This window comes from Miscanthus floridulus, chromosome 7 (genome assembly GCF_019320115.1).
Source record: "Miscanthus floridulus cultivar M001 chromosome 7, ASM1932011v1, whole genome shotgun sequence".
Taxonomy (NCBI): domain Eukaryota; kingdom Viridiplantae; phylum Streptophyta; class Magnoliopsida; order Poales; family Poaceae; genus Miscanthus; species Miscanthus floridulus.
Genome location: NC_089586.1, coordinates 23,008,142 through 23,024,607, shown reverse-complemented (window position 1 = coordinate 23,024,607; position 16,466 = coordinate 23,008,142). Strand labels below are relative to the sequence as shown.

The 16,466-nt window shown below is 42.2% G+C and overlaps 2 protein-coding genes and 1 pseudogene across 4 annotated transcripts in view; 1 reads left to right on the top strand and 2 right to left on the bottom strand.

The window, feature by feature from the left end:
• LOC136466721 (probable protein phosphatase 2C 11) overlaps nt 1-16,466 on the bottom strand; it is a 44,574-nt gene that overhangs the window by 22,174 nt on the left and 5,934 nt on the right. The gene's annotated exons all lie outside the window — the stretch shown is intronic.
• On the top strand, nt 2,719-5,261 carry LOC136465209 (uncharacterized). The gene is made up of 4 exons (XM_066464040.1): nt 2,719-2,905; nt 2,987-3,625; nt 3,848-4,046; nt 4,421-5,261. The coding sequence occupies exons 1-4, from the start codon at nt 2,719-2,721 to the stop codon at nt 5,259-5,261; spliced, it is 1,866 nt and encodes a 621-aa protein (XP_066320137.1).
• LOC136466720 (nucleoid-associated protein At2g24020, chloroplastic-like) lies at nt 9,707-15,997 on the bottom strand (annotated as a pseudogene).

Sequence of the window (16,466 nt, the reverse complement as noted above, 5' to 3'; positions counted from 1 at the left end):
AAATTTGTAGTTAATTTTTAGATATGCCTATTCACCTCCCCTCTCTAGGCATTGTTAGATCCTTTCACAAAGACTAACTAAAGAGCCACACCAACCACTAGACCCGACACAAGCTTGCTCTCAAAACTAATTACACTAAAGAGCGAAAAAATACTAGAAATGTAAATACAAGAGAGGGGATGTGATGATTATATCGCCATGTCAGCGACAGAGCCAATCACAATATGATGGAGCCAAACAATCACAACCAATCAAGAAATCATCGAAACAAGATGACACAAGATTTTTTACCGAGGTTCACTTGCTTGTCGGCAAGCTAGTCCTCGTTGTGGCGATTCACTCACTTGGAGGCTCACGCGCTAATTGGCATCACACTCTAAACCCTCAATAGAGTGCCACACAACCAACACAAGATGAGGATCACACAAGCTATGAGCAATCCACTAGAGTACCTTTTGGCTCTTCATCGGGGAAAGGTCAAGAACCCCTCACAATCACCATGATCGGAGCCAGAGACAAGCACCTTCCTCCGCTCGACGATCCTCGCTGCTCCAAGCCATCTAGGTGGTGGCAACCACCAAGAGTAACAAGCGAATCCCACAGCTAAACATGAACACCTAGTGCCTCTAGATGCAATCAAGCAAGCAATGCACTTGGATTCACTCCCAATCTCACAAAGATGATGAATCGATGATGGAGATGAGTGGGAGAGCTTTGGCTCAGCTCACAAGGTTGTTATGTCAATGCAAATAGCCAAGAGAGTGAGCTTGAGCCGGCCATGGGGCTTAAATAGAGCCCCTAACCAAATAGAGTCATTGGGCTCACACTGCTCTGCCTCCATGGGGCGATCGGACGCATAGGTCTGGTTGACCAGACATAGGACCCCAGCATCCGGTCCATGGATCTACGCCACATGTTCCTTCATTTGATTCTCCACCGCGTGATCCCAACGGTTAGATTCACCCGCGCCAGCACTCAAGTGATGACCGGACGCATAGGAGACGGGACCGGACATGCCGATGCCAGCCCTGCTCGTGCGCGCGCCCATGCCATCACCCAACGACCGGACGCGCCGCTCCCCACTATAACCTAGCATCAGATCATTTCCAGTAAGCATCCAGAGGTGATTTTTTGTGACCGGATGCGTTTGCTTAGGTGTGACCGGACCTAGGCCAGAGTTTGGTCCTTCTTCTCCTCTACGCGCCAACGCTTCACGACTAACGTCAGCGTACGTCACCTTCTAACCGGACGCAGGCCTTGCGCGTCCGGTCACATTCACTATTTAGTGTCCGATCAAAAGACCAAGGGTGGCCTTCACTGCACATCACTGACTGGACGCGACTGCTGAGTCCGGTCACTGCTAGAGCACCATCCGGTCACCTCAAGATAGCCCCTTCTCAACTCCAACCTCGCCACCCTTGATCATATGTGCTAACCACCAAGTGTATCACCTTGTGCATGTGTGTTAGCATATTGTCAAAAACATTTTCAAGGGTGTTAGCACTCACTAGAATCTAAATGCATATGCAATGAGTTAGAACATCTAGTGGCACTTTGATAACTGCATTTTGATACGAGTTTCACCCCTCTTAATAGTACGGCTATTGATCCTAAATGTGTTCACACTCGCTAAGTGTCTCGATCACCAAACTAAAAAAGCTCCTATCAAGTTTTACCTTTGCCTTGAGCTTTTTATTTTTCACTTTTTCCTTTTCCAAGTCCAAGCACTTGATCATCATGGTCACCACACCATTATCATGATCTTCACCATTGCTCCATCACTTAGAATAGTGCTACTTATCTCATGATCACTTTGATAAACTAGGTTAGCACTTAGAGTTTCATCAATTCACCAAAACCAAATTAGAGCTTTCAGTTTGACATGTTGATGCCTAGGTATGTCCTCGTCATTGACAAAGTCCTTGATGTTGTCTTTGTGGACACAGGTGGGAGGCTCCAGGCTCCTAAACAAGATTACCATGGGGGGACCTCTTTGTAGCCCTAGACTAGTCCACATGTCCCTCCCTCCCGGCCACCTCCGTGGCCAGGGGCGGAGCTACAGGGTGGTCCCTATGGGCCATGGACCAACCTGCGCTCGGCCCAACCGAAGCCCATCCATGTAGGCTATACTAGAGAATTGATCATGTACACGCTTGGCTGGCCTTCTGGAATTGCAACTCGCGAGAGACCGATGGTTCACGTTATCACGTATTCTCCTCCGTACGGCGCGGGTGCGGCCATCGAGATCAGATCAAGCACAGGGAGCGGCGACTCCACGAGGACCTCGAGTCCACGATGGCAATTTAGCAAACGCTAAGCCATGACTCCGTGAGCAGCAACGAGCCGTGACTCCGTGAGCAGCAACGACAGCAAACGCTAAGCCATGACTTCACGAGCAGCAACCAGTAGGCAGCAGCCATTAGGATCAGGTATGTACGTACATCAAAAACCTAAGATGAAGACTCAATTGCTATTTGCTAAGCCAAATCTCTACTGTGTACTCACGTTTCTCCTTTTTCTTTCAGCTTCTTTTTCTTTCAGCTAGGATCGGAGATTCGAAGGATCCACATTTCTGCAATTGGCAAGCCAGGAATAGCAAAAGTGCACAGGGTATGGGTATATAAAACTGATTTAATTTTAATTATATGTTTTTACGGTATTGGATTATTGGTTTGGTAAATTGAAATGTCATATGATTCTCATGCAGATTTGTTAAAAATGAAGAGGAGTGGTGATATTGCCTCTCTTTTCCAGAAATATGAATCAAAGAAGAAGGCTTATTCTCAATCTCCTATGGTTGCAGCTGTTCCAGAAGAGCAAATGGAAGAACAAAAAGATGGACAAGATCAAGATAGAGTGATTGAAGAAAATGTAACTCCAACTCCAATGTCTGAACAAGAAGATGGTCCAGATCAAGATAGAGTGATTGAAGAAAATATAACTCCAACTCCAATGCCTCCAAATCCACCTCTAGTTGCCCAAAAAGAACCTATTTATGATATCAGTCGGCTTCCACTTGATCCGGGGGAAAGACAACCCATTGCAAATTATCCAGTCAATGATCAAGATGCAGTTCGACGATCATATATTATTAAAGGTCCATTCCAACCTTATGCACATCAATTTGAAAGTAGAAAAATTGGAAATAGGGATCGACAATTCAATCCTATGTGGTTTTATAAATATCCATGGATTGAATACAGTGTCAAGAAGGAAGCAACATTTTGCTTTGTGTGCTACTTGTTTGGAAAGGAGAAAAGTAAGAAATCTGCATTTGTTGAAGGTGGTTGGAGAAATTGGAATAGAAATGATGCACTTGATTTACATGTGGGAGGTGTAACAAGTGCTCACAACGCAGCTCAAGAAAGATATAACTTATTTATGACTCCCCATGGAGCAATTGATGATAAAATTGTGAAGGTGGATAATGAGGAGCGCCGTCTCTACAAGATTAGGTTGACTTATTCACTTAGATGTTTGAGATTTCTTTTGCAGCAAGGATTAGCATTCCGTGGGCATGATGAAAGTGAAGAGTCTAGCAATAGAGGGAACTTCATTGAGCTTTTGAAGTGGCTTGCAGCAAATAATGAAGAGGTCAACAAGTTTGTTTTGAAGAATGCTCCAGGTAATTGCACATTAACTAGCCTAGACATACAAAAAGAAATTATTCAATGTTGTGCAATGGAGACTAGAGATCAAATCATTAAGGAAATTGGGGATGATCACTATACAATTTTAGCTGATGAGTCTAGTGATGTCTCTCATAAAGAACAACTAGCCCTTTGCTTGCGTTATGTTGATAAATCAGGAAGGCCATGTGAGCGGTTTCTTGGAATTATTCATGTAGATGATACTACTTCTTCATCACTTAAGGAAGCAATTCAATCTTTACTAGTTAGTCATGGTTTGACTATAACTCAAATCCGTGGTCAAGGCTATGATGGGGCTAGTAACATAAAAGGAGAGATTAAAGGGCTGAAAACCTTGATTATGAAAGAATCACCATCTGCTTATTATGTTCACTGTTTTGCACATCACTCCAATTGGTTCTTGTTGCTGTTGCTAAAGACAATGATGATTGTGTGTGGTTTTTTGATCGAGTATCCCTCTTGCTAAATATTGTTGGTAGCTCTTGTAAGCGTCATGGCATGCTTCGACATCACCAATATGCCAATGTCATGAAAGCACTTGAGTGTGGTATACTAGAATCTAGAAGTGGGTTAAATCAAGAGATGGGGCTGCCTAGACCTGGTGACACTCGGTGGGGCTCTCATTATAAAACTGTAGTCAACATGATTGCTATGTATCCCACAATTCGCGATGTACTCATAGCTCTTGGACGAGATACTTCACAAAGGGGTGAATGGCCAAAAATACATACTATGGTTGGAGTGTTTGAGTCATTTGATTTCATTTTCAGTGCTCATTTGATGCTTGATATTCTTGGACATACAAATGAATTGTCTGAGTGTTTGCAAAGAAAAGACCAAGATATCCTTAATGCAATGTCACTTGTCCGTTTGGCAAAGAGTAAAATGCAGCAAATGAGGTCTGAAGGGTGGGTTTCATTTTTTCAAAGGGTTACAATATTTTGCAACAAATATGGCATTCAAGTTCCTGGAATGGAACATAATTATGTGCCATATGGAAGATCAGCACGTTTTGCTCAGGACCAAACAAATGATGATCACTTTAGAAGAGAAGTATATATTGGAGTCATTGATAAAATTAGTCAAGAGCTTGACAGTCGGTTTGATGAGGTAAATATGGAGTTGCTTACTTGTATGGCTACTTTGAATCCAGCAGATTCCTTCGCTTCTTTTGATGCAAACAAGGTACATAGACTTGCTAAATTTTACCCTAATAATTTTTCAATCTCTGACTTGCTAAGACTCGATCTGCAACTTGAAACTTTTATTGATGACATGAGGAAAGATGAAATGTTCAAAGGCCTAAACAATCTTGTTGACCTCTCAGTAAAACTTGTTGAAGCAAAGAGGGATAAAGTTTATCATTGGGTCTATTTACTTATCAAATTGGTATTGCTTCTACCGGTGGCTACTGCAAGTGTTGAAAGAATATTTTCTGCAATGACCTTTATCAAGAATAAGTTAAGAAATAAGATGGGTGATAGCCTTCTCGATGATTGTCTAGTGACTTTTATTGAGCGGGATATGTTCTTACAATTGAGTGAAGAAGAGATCATTAACACTTTCATGGCTATTAGAAGGCGAAGGCCTGACAAGAAGAAGAAGAAGTAGTGACATATTCTTCTTCAACTATTATAGGTATGTAATATTTCGATCAATTCTACGTTAAGAAAGCTATACTCATCTATTTTATGAACTCTATATGTCCTTTTTCCCTTAATTGTATTTTGTAATTCATATACTTGTGTACTGATAAGTTAAATTTATAGCGGTTAAAAAAATTTAGACAATGGACCACCGTAGCTACAAATCTTAGCTACGCCACTGTCCGTGGCCTCTGCCTCCATAAGACCAAAAAGCGTGAGAATCGCCAAGGCCTCCGCCTCAAGTTCCTCGCTATCTCATGTGCCACCCTACGGCCATGGCCCACCGTGGGTTGATAAAGACAAGTTGGATCGATGAGGAGGAGACTAGATCGAGCTCTGAATTGTTGCCTAGGATGAAAGTTCACCGCAATGTAATTGTCTTATCCTGAGTTATCGCCTTCTGCTCTAAATCTAATCATGTGACACCCTCTCCACCTCAACCATAGGAAATAGGGCAATCAATGGACTGGCAGGCAGAAAAAAAGGGGTGGCCAGTGAGCTAGGTGTGATTTGGACGGGAAGAGAGGGGGAGAGAGAGAGACAACATGAGGGAGGGAGAGGCCAGGCAAGTGGACCCCACTACCACGTGCCTGCCCGTTAGCAAGCTTCACATATGCAACCGATGGTTTAAATGAAAAAACTAGCTTAGCTAAAACATTTTGGTGCACAAATTAGGACTACTCACAATTTTGCTTAAAAAATTTAAATTTGTTATTGCAATATGCCTCAAAATTCCTGAATATATGATTGGCAGGAAATATCGATGGTCATCAAACATTTTCCCCAAAGGCTCTATATGATCTTTTTCTTAGAATACAATTCTTGTCCTATTTTTTCTTTATTCCACAGAATTTGCTAATTAGAACCAGGATGGAGCCTCTCAGCTGCTCATTGTTGAGAGAATTCTGAGCGCTTGTGCAAAAGACCTATGTTTGAATATACTCCCTCTCTCAGGATAAAATATATAGAGTTAAATGCATCGTAGGTTCATTAACTTTTGGTGGTGTGTCATCTAGGTCCATCAACTTTCAAACTGCATTTTTTGATCTATTAACTTTTGGTGGTGCATCATCCAGGTCCATTAACTTTTGGTGGTGTGTCATCCAGGTCCATCAACTTTTAAATTAAATTTTTTGGTCTCTAAACTTTTTAACTGGTTCACCGTAGGTCCATACCCCTTCGTTTAGCGAATAGATCTGACATGGCACACCAAAAAAATAGCCACCATGGAGTACAGGACGAGATCACCATCTGGAAATAATCTTCAATACAAAGAACCTGGTGGGATCACCATCTAGGGTTTCTCGAGTGGTGGCTCGATGGTGAATAAATTTCACAATAAAATCTAGTCTAATCTACCTGGTACAAGACCGAAGGTCATAGGTATAGGCACGCAAGCCACCTGACCCAAACAAAATTTGGACTCCACCAGCCCAACTAAGATCGATTGACCCTGAGTCCCTGATTCGGCTAACATGCATGGCACGTCCAAACGCAGCCACCAATTTGATTCACGTACACAGGTGCACGTAGCACTAAAAGCTAGATGCTTGATAAAAGATCGTGTATCACAACTGGATAGGAAACTAATACATGAAAGTAATAAAATACTATGGCAAGGATGCTAATCACGGTGGGAAAATTCCATTGATAGTCTCCACCTCTTTAGAATTAGTACTGATGTATTTTGTTGGCTTCATTTTCTTCTCCTTTCCACGTAATAATAAGATACCTCTATAAAATATCTTTGATGACAGTTCAGCAGTTGTAAATTTCTCCATGTCCACAATATATTTATCCTTAAAAATAATAGTTCCAAATTTAAGACTAGAGGATATTAACGAATTACCAGCTGCTACATTTGAATTAATGCTAGACAAGTCTCCATGAACATCTTGAGGAGCTATGGACTCATCACCTACTCCATGGTGGCTACTTATTTGGCGTGCCATGTCAGATCTATTCGCTAAACGAAGGGGTATGGATCTACGATAAACCAGTTAAAAAGTTTAGGGACCCAAAATGCAATTTAAAAGTTGATGGGCCTGGATGACACATCACTAAAAGTTAATAGACCCAAAAATACAGTTTGAAAGTTGATGGACTTGGATGACACACCACCAAAAGTCAATGGACCAAAAAATATTGTTTAAAAGTTAATGGACCTAGATGACACACCGCCAAAAATTAATGGACCTACGATGCATTTAACTCAAATATATAATTCTAGCACAGTACCAAACAAACCATCTTGAAAGTATGAATGCCTATGATATCAAAAGGTATCATTAGCTTCCTCATGAAATATATTTTCACAGTATATCTGTTTGATGTCATAAATATTGTCACTTCTTCCTTTCTATAAACTTATTCAACTTTAGTTAGTTTAACCGATGATAGAACTAGAATTTCGTTCTTTTCGGGGCTAAGGAGCAGAATGTAAAAGTGCATAAGCAAAATTATCAGCTGCTCAAGTACTAAAAAAAGTAGATTTGAAAGTTAAAAAAAAAGTAGATTTGGTGAAAACAAATGCCTAATTTTTTTAATTTTTATCTTTTATTAGCATTTGGTGGTGGCTTATAGTGACATGTAAGAGGATTGATATATAAGAATAAACTTTTGTTCCTTTTAGTGGCACATAAGAGGATTGCTATATAAGAATAAAATATCTCCGCTTAACACTAGACACCAACACTTGAGTTTATAGATAGATGCATAAATTTGATATACAAGGTCTTGCCGGAGGTGTCAAACTATTTAATTTTAACACAGTAAATCTATTACCATTTCGGTGGTGGCTTCATGAGAGGGTCTGTGCACAAAAGAATGAATTTTTCTCTCTCTTTTCGGTTGCACCTGTTTGGGACTTCGGGTAATCCGAATCCCCGTCCTGCAATTGCAGCTGCATAACCGCTGCAAATCATGAACATATACAGCGTACAAAATTAAGTCTTGTAGAGCAGATGTGCAGATGGTGGTTCGCGTTTTATATCCGGAGTACGATCAAGACCTGCATATATTTTAATTAGGAAAATAGACTAGGAAAAGTCTCGACCTAGTCCCATTGTTATTTAGAGAGATTTTGTGATTAAATTAAACTCCGAATAGATCTTGTGGTTTTCCTCAGAATAAATACTCGGCGAAGACTCAGAGAAGAACCTTGTGGCTTCGAAATTTAATAAAGAATTTAAAGGCTGGTAGGTGTGAACTTCCATGATAAACACGATGATGCATGACCGACTCGGCTAATAATAAGGTTAAATTCAAAGTACCTTTGCTATGCCCTGGCATGCTTAACTAGAAAAAGGAAGGTATCACCTGCAGCGAAAATTATACTAAGACCATGGGAAGACTGTAGTCTTTGCAGTGAATTCATAAGCAAACATGCCAGCCATGATCCGTTTCAGACCACATTCAACGGCTAGGGTCTAGACGTCTAGTAATGCTGTGACAAGAAAAACTTTAACATTTCACTCTTCTTCATCATGTTCAGTTGTTCACCAAAGTCATGATTTCTCCTTGGTCACACGACCAATTCTGAAGGCTTTCGGTGGTATGCATACTATATACTCCATCCATTCCAAAATAGACTTCATTCTCGCTTTCCGAGAATATTTATAATACATAATTAATATCATTAGGTAGATCGTTGAATATACTTTCATAATAAACTTATTTGAAGATATAAATGTTGCATGTATTTTTTATAAATCTAGTTAAAGTTGAGAAAATCGCTGAATATACTTTCATAATAAACTTATTTGAAGATATAAATGTTGCACGTATTTTTTATAAATCTAGTTAAAGTCGAGAAAATTTGACCTGCACGCATCCCATAACGACTTCTATTTCGAGAGGGGAGGGAGTAGGTCACAAAAATGGGCTTGGTTGTCTCATCTTCGCAGGCTGCAAGCCTGCAACTGCGCCAGCCCAACAACTTGTTGGAAACATGCCCAACAGAGTCTGGCCCGCATCTTGCAACTGAGCATACCACACGTGATGTATCCATGTTCCATGGGAGTATGGGACGTTCAGGGTCAAGTCTAATTACCACGATTCATTTCCTCTAGAAATATACCAGGGTGCAGATATCGAATATTTTTTAATTTTAACACTAAATCTAACAGTATTTTTTTTTTAAACTAACACTTTTAGCCGCGTCTATTGCCACGGCGTGGCAAAAAGCCTGTGCCGCGCCATGCATGGTGGAGCGGCACGGGGCTAACGTGGCGACGACCGGAAAGGCTGACCGTTGAGGTGGCAGGGCCTGCCGCGCCACCGATCTTGACGCGGCAGTGACACGCTCTGATCCGTGGCACGGCAAAGCCGAATAAAAGCCCCGTGGCCAGTCCCGCCTGCCCGCCCCCAATACTTTCCTATCAAGAAAGTGCCATCAACAAGTATGACTAGCCGACAAAACTAGAATGCATGTTCCGTTTACGCGAACAACGAGAACACACGATAGAGGACATGCCTCAACGGGTCCCAAAAAACATCCCTCCGGTGTCCACAAACCATTTCAAGCTAGGGTTGTAGTAATGCATTGCACATAAGAATGCGGGGCACCCTGTTGTACGCTTCCTCCCAACTACCCCATCGAATCACCAAGGCAATTTACTTAGCACGTCAAACCTTTCCGTACTTCACAACGTACTTAACGAATCCAGATATGGAATATTGTAAAGAAGACACCGAAATGTCGTTATTGTCATCAACGAGCTCCAATATACGATGGGCAAGGTAACATGCAATGAGCTGCTGATGATTTTCCTTTCCCCTATTTGATAGGCAAGTGTGGGGTTCGACAACTTTACTTATCCTCCACTTGCCATCACTCTGTTTCTTTCATGTATTTAACCTCCACATACAACCGTTTTTGCATATCACGTGGTACCTCAACTCCTGGTCCGAATGAGTGACGGTGTACAGTCTATGGTGGTACACAGCATAGTCCTAAAGAAAGAGCTTTATCTCTGACATTGTATTGAATATCATCCCCTTCCTAAGGGTTTCTTTCTCATGGTCATACATTGATTTCCAACACATCTGGAGACCGGTATCACAAACTGCCATATCCGTCATGTTGGCATCCCTATAGTTCAGAACGCCCCTAAAAGGTACGTCCATCGACTTTAGTTGCTCAAGCTCAGTCGCTGTGTAAGGTGGTGGTGGAACATACTGTTGCGCTTCGCTAATTCTGGCCCATGAATCATAGGGGGTATCATCTGCTGCCAAATCTATGACTAGTCTACCCTGAGCCTGGATACCATGTAAAACCTTAGTTGGTACTGGTAATGGCATAGTATAAACCGATATTGGCATAGCATCAACTAGTGTTGGCATAGCACCTGTACCTCCTTGGTCATCATCAGAATCGTCTGAATCACTGCTAACTACATCACTGATCCTGTCCTCCTCCTCCTGCTCCTCTTCCCGTTCGAACTCATTCACATCGAAGTCATTGCTTATATAGCCTACTGCAGTTGAATGAAACTGCTCCTGCGTCAACTGACCGTCCAAATCCATGTTATCTTGAGTTGCTTCCCCTTTGACCCCTAATTCTTGTTCATTGCCTCTAACATCATCAATGGACGGACCATCCTGAACACCCTGCATTCTGTACCCATTCTCCACCACCACCTCAGTCATAGGCACATTGAAACCTTAGAGCACCCTAATGTAGCGGGACCAGTGAGCAGGGTCACACAAAGACATGAGAATATAGTGTCCTAGTCTTCCTAGTATCAAACCTCCCCTTCGGTGTGAAATCACCGCTAAATTTTATATTCAAACGGACACAAAGGTCATTGAAGCTAGGAGATTCATCAAACCATTCCAATTCTTCTTCCATATCCTCAAACATACCATCTTTTCTCCTAACACTTCCTCCGTATAAAACTTTAACACAACAATCCATCTGCAAAAGCATTTCAAGAAACTTCATCAAGTCATCAAAATCGTCGTACACAATGTTCATAGTAATATTAATACATATTCTAAGTATAACTATACTAACTAATCTAATATTAACATCTATACAAGACTAACTACAACAACTAATTAGAATAAATCCAATGTATAACTTGACTAACTAACTATATTAACTAAACTACCTACTTTACTATCTATATTAACTTACTATATTACCTATACTAACTAAACTAACTAACTTTACTAACTATACTAACTATACTTTACTAATTATACTAACTTTACTTATTTTACTAACTTACCATACTAATAATGTCGATTCAATCAACAAATACACTAGGGAGTACCTCACGGCAGCGACGCTCGTTCTCGCGGCAGTGGCGCGCTAGACCGGGCCAGGAAATGCAGGTGGAGGCCTCGACGGGCGCAGCGAGCAGCCGCCGTACGTGGCCAAAAGGGGGTGGCGCACCGGCCGGCCGACGATCGTGCCGTGCCAGCGTTCGTGGTGCGGCGACCGACATGCTCGGCAACGGGCTGGCACGGGCGAACGCGGGCGCGGCGGGCTTGCTGCTCAGGCAGGCGGGACTGGCCACGGGGCTTTTATTCGGCTCTACCACGCCACGGATCAGGGCGCGGCACTACCGCACCAAGATCGATGGCGCGGCAGGCCCGACCACATCAACGGTCAACCTTTCCGGTCGTCGCCACGTCAACCCCCTGTCGCGCCACCATGCATGGCGTGGCACAGGCTTTTGACCGCGACATGGCAATAGGCGCGGCCAAAAGTGTTAGTTTTGAAGAAAAAAAAAACCAGTGTTAGATTTAAAATTAGTTTACAAAAAAGTGTTAAAATTAAAAAAAAAAAAACTAGATATCTGCTTGTGCAGAACAGCAAATTACAGCTAAAGCTGGAAGAAACATGTGCTCACAAGTTCACTTCTTAGGCAGCTATGAGAGGTCGCAGAGGGATTAAACTTACGACTCACACGGCTAGATATACAAAATTGAGGAAAGACTTATTGGAAAGGTTTCCCGAATTGCAGGCATCACTTGAGACCATCGCCGAGGCCCGCAGGCATTCCTAAGCTCTGTGCCAAGTCAGCCATCCTCTCTTTCATGGCCTGAAGGCATTAGTCGAAGATCATTTTAGTATAAATATAGATTTTGCATTCTCTATACAGCAATCAGCTTGAAACCCCTCCTTATTGTATGCAATAAAGCATTGTCAAGACTCAAGATTCACACCTGGACGCTCCGTTGATGCGCATCCTTGTAAGCATCAGTTGACCAACTCGGAAAGTTTCTGAAAGGAAACATATAACAAGTGTTGGTATAAGCAAGAGACTGACAACAAAATAAAATGTTGAGGTGGCCTAAAAGCCTTTCCAACATCTCATATGCCATGCCAGGCAAACATCCATCTATCTAGAATGTACACCCCCCCCCCCCCCCCCCCCCCCCCCATCTCCCCGCCCCAACACACACACACACACCAAAAAAAAAGGTCCACAAGTTCTCATCTTTATATGTAACCGAGTTTGACACAAGATGCATCTCTTTCTTATAGGAGGGTGCAAGTCATTGGGGTTTCCTATTTCCCGTTCTAAGCAATGAATTGAATACCATCCTTAATATAAACCATCAGTGTCTTCTTATGCAGACAAGTTGTGTGTGTCATGATATGAAACGCTATCCTGCATTCTGATGCACATGTTCACAAATGATTGTTCATAGGTCAGATCGTTTTAGCACACGTGTCAGTGGCCACAAGCAATTTTCTCTGGTGCGAGTGTGCACAAACATAAGGTGTTTAGCCAATTCATATTCACCTTTTTAGAAATGGGTTGTTATAACCTGTAACTACATCACTACAATCAATATCTATTTACCTCAACATGCAAACAATCATATGAGCAATCACTACATCAGCCATGACAGCATTAGATCATGCAAAAACTTCAGATAAAATAATGAGACTAGCAAAGGCATAATACATACTTCAGCACCCAACTCCATTGCAGCTTCCGTAATTTCAACTCTAATAGGTTGCTGGTTTCCAGAAAGTGTAACCTGTGGAGGGGATCAAAAACAGTTATGGACCTGGGTAAGAACTGGAAGTAGAGAAACACAGAAGAGCTGAAGTGCTTAGGTTAATACACCGATAAATTGAGGGCACAAACAACCCCAAGAACACATATATTGTTTACAAATTTACAAAGATGTCACATTCTAGATGCTCACATATATTGTTTTCACTTTTATAACAACAACTGCATGATACATCAATTATTTGCCTTGAAATGAACAGCTTTGCCAGTGTCCGTGTGCCAAAAACAATACATAAGTGTGACCTAAAATATTACTATACAGTTCTATCTAGACCCAGAGCCTAATAAAAGTAAGTGCTTTTGTGTAATTCAGATAACATTTGAAAATCTTATAGGAAAGACAAGAACCATAATCTCATATATACAACATGACTAGATTTTGAATAGAAAAATATTGATGGGCCGTTAATGATGCTAAGATTTTTACAGGCCCAACCATTAGTGTTTCTCAATAATGTAATAATTCAAATGTTTGGCAGGGATAAACAAGGTTTAAATACATAGAATATAATAAAAAGCCTTCCCAAAGATACCTTGATTAGTTCACCTTCACAATAACCATCAATCTCAGTCCTAAAAAATAGGAGAAAAATAAAATCACACAGACAGGCTATTTTGCATCAACATGAGAAAGATAACTTAATGATATGAATGCATACGCTGCAAGCTCCTTTTGCACCCGGACAGCCTCAACTTGGACAACCATTTGGGCCTTCTTAACAGTTTCATAGAGATTTTGCATATTTCCAAAAATTCCTGCCTAAAGTTATTAAAATGTCAGAGGGCTTCAAGATTGTTATAAACAAAATACCAATTACGAATGAGAAGATATATATCAAAAAATAAGTGACCGGAGTCAGTTCGGCAATCTTCAAAGGTAGCATCCAAACAATGTACGAGCAGAATTACTCTAGGTTGAATGGCAAAATCTAACTTAGCTATAGTTGAATGGTCAAAAATGGACTTCTCCCATAAATTTATACATAATGAATTATCCAAAAAAAATGAAGTTAGAGTGTTTTTTTAGTTCTAGCTAATATTAGGAACAGAACCTTCTGGCATGCGTATCGTTGTTACTTCTAAGTCGTTCTAGTTTAAAGTCTCAGGTTCTAGATCGATAATTTCTGGGGATGATGTTTAGACGGTTCTAGCCTTCTTTATCTTTCTTGCTCTTTGAAACTTCTCAGATGCTGATGTATTTCCGTTATGCCAGTAATGGAAATGGGGGATCACCCTCGCTTCAAAAAAAATAGGAACAGAACCTTAACAATAACACCAGAAACAAGATGATCAGTCAATTACTTACTTTCGATGGCGCCTCATCACCATTCTCATCTTTATCCTTCTTCCCTCCAAATAAACTGTACACTCGGAAAGGTCTATAACTAGCTCTCTTCCTCGTGGAACACGGCAAACAGAAAGCACCTTCTATGTTTATTCTATTACCTGAACAACAGTCAACAGTGGGCACAAGATGTTCAGATGTTACCCAATCCAATATCAAATTATCAGCAAGTATGCCCTGGTGACTCAGTACAAAAGAATGGCAGCCTGGAATAGTGCACAAGAGCCCATTTTATTAAAGTTTGGTTCAACAAAGCAACGAGAGTCCATAGCAAATCTAAAAACCTAGAGTAATTTTCTCATGCTCGTGATTATTCATAGGCAGGTAAGTAGGAAACAACTGAGCAATCGTTGCAAGATGGACAGTTCTACTCATTTCGAGACCGCGACTCGAGCTCAACGGTTCCAAGCCAGGCAGCCGGCTAACATCAGCGAACGCTGCTCCCAAGTCCCAACAAAGCCGCGCCTGGCGTTCCCGCACGCAGCCCCCACCCAACGCCCTAGACTACGACACCACCTCCAATGGAACTCTTCCCCAAATCAGACACGCAGCGCATGGATAATGCGCTGTGCAACCGCTGAGGAGGAGCCGATTCCAGATTTCCTACTTACTCCCGCCGGCTCTAAATCGTAACTCGAGGAAGAACCGACCGAAACGGGGCGTAAAAGCAGGAGCGTTGGGACTTACGGGTAGGGTTCGAGGCGAGCGGCGCCGAGAAGGCGGAGCGGAAGGCCGCCGGAGCGAGAGCTGCCGAGGGAGCCATCAGGGGGCGACGGGGAAAGGGAAGTGAGACCACCGCCCGCCGGAGACGAGGGAGAGGGTAGAGAGGAAAGGGAAATGGAAATGGACTTGATTTGAATAGGGGGGCAGATGGCTGATTTGATAGATACTAGTACCACTATACCAGGCAGCGCTGGCCGGCCGTGCGGGCAGGTTCCGGGTGGGCGCTTGGCGGAGCTGCCGGAGGAGCAGCGGCGGGCGGGTGCGGACGGGGAAGGAGGCGCAGCGCAGGCGATGGGGATTTTCTTTGGCGGACAGGGAAGGGATAAGGAGTGACAGGAGCGACTGACGCGGGGCGAGGACGATGGTCGTGGCGGCCATCGGGCGGCAGGAGCGATGATCGGACGGACGAGACTAGCTCAGGCCCTGTTTCCCACATCGTCTACCCTCACCATCCCCAGCAAGATGCTTTGGGGCCGTGCAAAAATGAACGTTAACATTAATCAAAATCAATGTTCTATAAATCACAAGCTATAACATTTAGCGTTCTAAATAGTAGGCTATATCATTTAGTGGAGAGGTCTTTTCAACCGTTGTAGTGTTGTTATATCCTGCTAATAGTGCCGCTGTAGTCCGCTATTTAGTACTCCCTCCGTTCCTTAATATAAGTCATATAGATTTCTAAAGAAAATTTTAAAATATAGGTACGTATCAGCTCCCATGCCGATTAGTTTGGAAACCTTCCCACCGTACATAGCACATGTCCCAACCAATCCCTTAGATTTAGGAAACAATCTGATTGGGAGAGAGAAGATGGCCTGATTTTCCTTTTTTCCTCGGTCTCACATCCTTCCCCAAGCCGTGCGTTAATATTGGTGCTAAAAACTATATGACTTATATTAAGGAACGGAGGGAGTACAATTGTGTTGTAGCGACTACTAGTGTGAGCCGCTATAGCCCGCTAATGTGGGCGGTCATTTGGGTTATCTGTAAAGTTCTAAGTCGGATATTCGGATTTTCAAAAATTTAGGTTTCTGAAATTTGTCCTGAGAAAATAGTAGCATTC

Coding starts and splice junctions, on each gene's coding strand:
- LOC136465209 (XM_066464040.1), top strand. CDS start 2,719: ATGAAGAGGAGTGGTGATATTGCCTCTCTTTTCCAGAAATATGAATCA. Junction 2,906..2,986: donor AATGTCTGAACAAGAAGATG/GTCCAGATCAAG, acceptor TTGCCCAAAAAG/AACCTATTTATGATATCAGT. Junction 3,626..3,847: donor TGTTTTGAAGAATGCTCCAG/GTAATTGCACAT, acceptor TTATTCATGTAG/ATGATACTACTTCTTCATCA.